Genomic DNA, 6,000 nt, shown 5'->3' with positions numbered 1-6,000 from the left:
TGTCCCCAGGGATTATGTTTGCATTGCCATTGGATCCTTTTCCTCCTCCTGCTGTTGTGCTGTGAGCTAAATGCTATTATAATGCTGCTATTCCAGCTGCAATAGCCAGCAAGAGTTAGAGCCTGTGGATGCTAATGACAAGATTCCAGGTGGTTTTACGACCTTCAGAGGACTGTATCCAGCTCTTGTGCATGTCACCAGCTTCAAATACTCAAAAATCCCAAGTCTGATCCTCAAAACTGTAAGATTGTCTTGAGATTAACAGGATTAAATAAACTTCAGTGTTTTCATATTTGTAGTCTATTTTTGAATCTTAAGCATGCTTAGGCTCACGTTTGCAAGTACTTCTCCGCAGTTTAAGTCCCTGGGATTGGCCTTTCTTAATTAAATGAAGATATACTCTTAACCACTTGATTCCAGGTGCTGGTTGTTTAAGATAAATGTCAAATGTTGCCAATTTGAAAATAAACCAAGGAGCTGGAAGGGAAAAAAAGTGAAAAATCTTGGCACCTCAGACCTGGCAATGAAGAACCACAAGAGGCATTTTACTTGCTCATACTGTTTCACCCACTTCTCTCGGAAAGTTGCCGATTTTCTCCTGAGAGATTGAGCAAATCTTACTTTCCCTGCAGGACAAGTGGTTGTTATCAGCATGAGTCAACAACAGTAAGCTGCATTTCATTAGGCCGCTTATGCCTTGAGCCAAATCCAAGCAGTCAGAAAAATGTAATGGTCCCCATAAAACATGTCACAGTCAGAAAAATGCAATGGTCCCCATAAAACATGTTGTGTCCTGCCTTACTGCTCTTCTAGTGCAGACTTCCCAGCTGTTGACTGCTGTCTTTCTAGGTGGGATGGAAAAGGAGCAATCAAGAAATTTTGGGCAGTGTGTTTCATGCCTCCTGCCCGAGACTGGCCCAGCAGATACGAATGTGAAAGCAGCATGAGAGAGTGACTGGATTTATCTTTGCCAAGCCTTGAAGACATCCAGGGTGGGGGACATAGGTGGGGTGTTAACCTCAAGTAAGGCTGGGTGAAGAGAAACTGTGCTACTACACTATTGTGAGCTGGCCCTTCCTCTGTCTGCACAGCAGCTGGGTTTGCTTTGGCTTTTAATGCCTAGAGATACCCAGAATACTTTGTGTGCTTTGCTGCTGTGGCTTGTGCTTTAGCAATTCCAGAAGCAGAAGTTCCTCAGTGGAGATCTTTGAGGCAGAGTAGAGACAGGTCCTGGAATCCGTGGAGCACACAGCAAGCCTTGTTAGCCTGCATTAATTACCAGCAAGATTCTCATCTGCTATAGGTGATGAATGTTATTGCAAAAGCTCTAAAATAGATTATTTTGTGTGGCCCTGGGACCAGTGTTAATATTATTGGAGATATAATTCACTATTCTCCCACAGAGCATACATGAAACAGCAAAAGTCTCCCCTTATTTGGTAGCTGATGTTTGAGAGAAATTCCAGGCAGGAGGAAAGCAGCAGCAGATGGTATGGTAGAAGTTTTGATCAACTCAGGGAGAAGTTAACTAACTTTTGTTAGTAAACTAACTTCCTCCTGAAGGGATAGATTTTCTAGGGTCCAGCCATGCTAGGCTCTCTTTCTTTTCCCAAAGCTTATTTTCTTGAAAAGTTCTCCTTTTAAGTCTTCTCCCAAAGTAGTAAGGGCAGGATATAAACCAGAAATTTCTGTTGGTTACAGAGGATGGAGAGCAGGACGCAAAAGTTATCAGAGGCTTTCTAATCTGCTAATGGGATTGTCTAATGAGGAGGAGCTTTCTGCAGCTGTGTTTGTGAAATGGTTATGATTGCATCTGGCTAAAATCCCTGCGTGACTGCCGTCAAAGGACTTTTAAACTACGAACAGTCATCACTGAACACTATGGACCAGCGTAAGCTTTCATCCCAGTTAACATACTGCATACTTGAAATGAAGCGCAGACTTAATGGTAATGCGATAAAGTATTTAGTACCTTTATCTTTCAGTCTTTCAGTTCTTGTAATCATTTAGGGAGGAAAACTGTGGTAGTGACTTTTCAAGCTCATGAAGAGTTACAAGATGTAATTTGTCGTCAACAGGGTTAAAAAGTGCAGCATCACAACAAAACATTACTGTGACGACAGATCTCTGTGGAAAGGGATCATCGTATATCTCACAACAGCAGTTTAGGCTAGTAAGCTAGTTTTAAAAAGGTTAGATATATTATTGTATATTATCATTATATGAGTAAATAATTTCAGGGGTATTGTTTTCTAATATCTTAAAAGGAACTGATTTTCACAAAAAGCAGAATGCTTGCTCCATAACTACTGGGACCTTTCTGAGAGGTGTTAAATTAGATGATAGAAATTTGAAAATATGCACGTATCTAAAAATTTTCAAAAAGCATCTTTCGCTAAGGGTGGGAACAGAACGCAGCCCTCCTGGGGGCCCTTCTTACCTGAATCCTGAAATTGATAACTCTGTGTCTGTGAATTTGGGTTTTGGTTGGATCTGTTGTGTTTGAGGGTTTTATGAGTTTGGTTGGCTGCTTCTTTTTATTATTATTATTATTTTTTTATACAGCCAGTCAAAAAGCCCATTCAGTTTCTGAGTATTCAGTTATTTAATGACAGGGCAGAATTTACTGTTGTGCATTGGGTCTTTATGCCTCAGTTAAAGGGCTGAAATGCTCCAACTTATTATGGCTGCTAAGAAAATACATCTAGTTTTGACTAAACTGCGTATTGACAAAGTTCGGAAGGGAAACTGAAAACAATGCTTTTCCTTATATGAAAATATTGAGCATCTCAGTTCACTTCATTTGTGTATTTGTTCATTTGTTTCAAGTGTTTCATTTATATGTTACCAAGTTAGAAGAAACAAATCAGAATAATTGAGTCATAGTATTTTCACAATATTGAGATGTTTAGCTGGGAAAGTCCAAGTGTACCTCACTGTAGCAACTTATAATTGGAACAGTATGGTCCGATTTGTTTTGTTTTTCTGTGATGTTATCAGATAGAACAGAAAACTTTATGCAAATTCTGGAGAGCCTTAAGCACCACCAGCATAATGCAGATATTTGTGCCCTGCACTTTGACCTTGTGCCTTCGAAAGGTTCATTTCTGCTGCTGGCTGCAGAGAAATTAATTCTTGGTAAAAATACACAAAGTTCTTTTTTCTGTCTGTCAAGCTCCAGCAAAGTTTTCCCTTTTCCATGGCACAGGATTGACTGTGATAAACGTGCAAAATGTGTTGGCTGGAGAGCCAAGTGCTCACCTTCCTACCTGTTCCTTTGCAAAGGGCAGCTGGGGGAGCATGTGTGCATGCAGGATGCGAGTGGGAAGGCTGCTGTAGTCCGTCTGCTCGGCTCTGCAGGTGAGCAGCAGCGCCGAGATCGTGATTTTCACCAAGAGTGGAAAGGAAGGCAGGCATAGAAAACAGGTGATCTATAGCTAAGTGTTTCCCATAGTTTTCAGGTCAGCGTTGGCAACTTCTTCCTGAAAGCTATGAATTTATTCACCTGGCGATAACATGCCTGCATTTGGCACACTTCTGTGCAATGCACTTGAACTCCAACAGACCCAGGCTTTGTGCCCTCACTACTTGCATTTGTAAAGGAATAAATAATTTTAACATTGTTTAATATGTAATCCAAACCATGTGGAGCTCTGTCCAATATGAAAATTCTGCCCTTCTGTAAACATAAAAGTGACTTCAAATTCTTTCTTTGGAAATCACCTGCCCTTGTCTAATCTGAAAAAAAAAACCCACAACTGACTCTCTTAATATTTGGGTTTAGGTCTCCCAAATGGTTACAATTGCAGTTAACAACTAATGCTGGTGCAAAAGTGGACAGATCACACCGTAATCCAAAGAGGATTAACGAGAGAGGATCTGTATGGAAGTTGATATCCAGTGTTTTAATTGGATGTTGGAACTTTTCAGTGACCTAGGTACATGAAGTTGCTAGGAAAAAAAGTCTGAATTTTAATGCATAGAGAAGTTATTTCCACTTTTGACCATATGCATGGTCATTTCTGCTCGTATTCTTGCTATGCTTATATCCCTGGAAAGTCTGACACATTACAGAGCATGGAAAGACAGAAGTAGGGAAATCCTGCAATGGGTGTTTCTCTGCTATAAGTGATGTTTTCTAGAGGGGAAAAAAAAAAAAAGAAGTAATTTAAACTAGGTTTGTTACAGTCTTGTTTTATTTTTTTACTTATTCAGCATTTCACAGACTGATTGTGTGAGGGGAAATCCCCAAATTCTTTCTTCAGAACTTGTGCAAATGCATTTATTCCACTTTGAATTTATGTTGGCTGGAAGAAAAGCTGTTCCTCTGAGCCCAGCCTGTATGCATCTCCATTCATTAATCATAAACAATCTTTGCATGGCCCTTTGCCAGGTGGGGATACAGAGCAATGCACCGCTGAATCACTCGGGCCAAACAGATGACTAGGAAGTGTACGGTAGCTATCAGAGGGGAAATGCAGCTCCCAGAATCTTTGTTGTAAGCAGGTTTTTCCAAAGTGACTTTGGCTAATATTTTCAAAAGTATTTGTGCATTTTTTCTGTTGCACAGGGATCACACACAGGAACGTACATTTCTGGCTGCATTTGCCTCCTTATTTTGATAAAATATTATTCTCAACAAAAAAATACAACTAAGAGTGCAAATGAGTATGTAACTGTGATATAACACTTGAGGCTTCAATATCTCACACTGAGAGTGTAGTCATTGAAGTTTATCAGATTTTGTCAAGCTTCATTTGGAGCTCCTAAAATGCATTGAAAGTTCCTCTGTAGAAGCAAGCTGCAAAAGCTAGATGCAATTGTAGTAACTGTAGTGTCTTACTGAAGAGATGCTGGCTTATACGGTAACTGGTTATAGAACTGGCATTACAGAGGAGAGTATGAGTTGAATGAATTCTGGTAGCCAAGCATCGCATTACAGGTGAGGATTCCTGAGGCCTGAGTGTCTTCCACGGTAAACTTTCAGCATTAGCCTTTTCCTGGCTCAAAGTACCTTAAGAGGTGAAATTGTGTGGAAAAGAAATTAAACTGTAGAGTGTGCGAAACTGTTGACAGGTAAACAAAAGAGAAACAAAGGAGAGGTTTAAACGGAAAATTAAGTGCCTTCATTGGTACTTGCACCAGAATCCTCAAGCACAATAATAGCTCGTTTCTGTACCTGCATTTAATACAATAAAAGATCACCCAGTGAGAGTTCCAGTCATTGAAAGAAAAGAGCAGGGAGTTTTCACAACTGAGTCCTACAAAAGGAAAGCCCCTAAATTTCCAGGGAAGTGTCAGTGGTAATCAAATGCTTTCTGTGCATCTGGAGTGAAAGAAAATACCCTTGTCTTTCTGCACTGCAATATATGAGAGAGGGATTACTCAAAAATATGTAGCATAGATGGTTAGACAGCAGTCAGTGCTGTATTTTAAATGAGAATGTCTGGTTTGAGCATTCTTCTCAGATGCATTCTTTGACTGCTGCTGATGTTACTTACCTGACTTATGCTGATGAAACTTCTAAACATCTGCTATATTTTAAATCTCCATTTTTTTATCAGGGTTAAAGAAAAGGTTTACAGAGATGGATACCAGAAAATTCATGTCTGCAAACAGTGTTTCTGTTTTATAGCAACGTCCCATAAATCTGCCTAGAGATACAGCAGTTTAACAAAAATCAGAGCAGAACATCAAACATGTTTGCCCGAGAATGCTGCTGCTCTCATATCTACATTTGGCTAAGCCTGTTGCTGCATAGCTTCCTTTTCAAAGTGATAATTTCAAATTTTTAATGGATGTACAGTACAAGATCAAGGGAAACAAAAGATGTTGTCTCTGAATTATTTTTTGAGCTTGTTCCCTGATTTTACCGTTTATGTCACAGAAGCAGGCCTTATTGTTTCCCTTACAGAAGTGTCGGCAGTGGCCATGAGGCTAACAGAAAATCTCCTGTCTGAGGAGTTCTGAAATTATTCCAAAATTCTCATTTGCAGAGGA

At 39.8% G+C, this 6,000-nt stretch overlaps 1 protein-coding gene across 1 annotated transcript in view; it reads left to right on the top strand.

Moving 5' to 3' along the window:
• Positions 1-1,865: 1,865 nt before the first annotated feature.
• The window catches only part of POU2AF1 (POU class 2 homeobox associating factor 1), a 33,014-nt gene continuing 28,879 nt past the window's right edge, over positions 1,866-6,000 (top strand). The window contains exon 1 of the mRNA XM_009460663.2: positions 1,866-1,948. Within this exon, the coding sequence (XP_009458938.2) occupies positions 1,882-1,948 (67 nt within the window). The 5' untranslated portion in view covers positions 1,866-1,881. The remainder of the gene's footprint in view (positions 1,949-6,000) is intronic.

Source organism: Nipponia nippon, unplaced genomic scaffold (assembly GCF_047370975.1).
Source record: "Nipponia nippon isolate SJK-2023a ecotype South Korea unplaced genomic scaffold, ASM4737097v1 scaffold_28, whole genome shotgun sequence".
Classification (NCBI taxonomy): Eukaryota; Metazoa; Chordata; class Aves; order Pelecaniformes; family Threskiornithidae; genus Nipponia; species Nipponia nippon.
The sequence above is the reverse complement of the archived record's forward strand: the minus strand, read 5'-3'. Positions and strand labels throughout refer to the sequence as shown.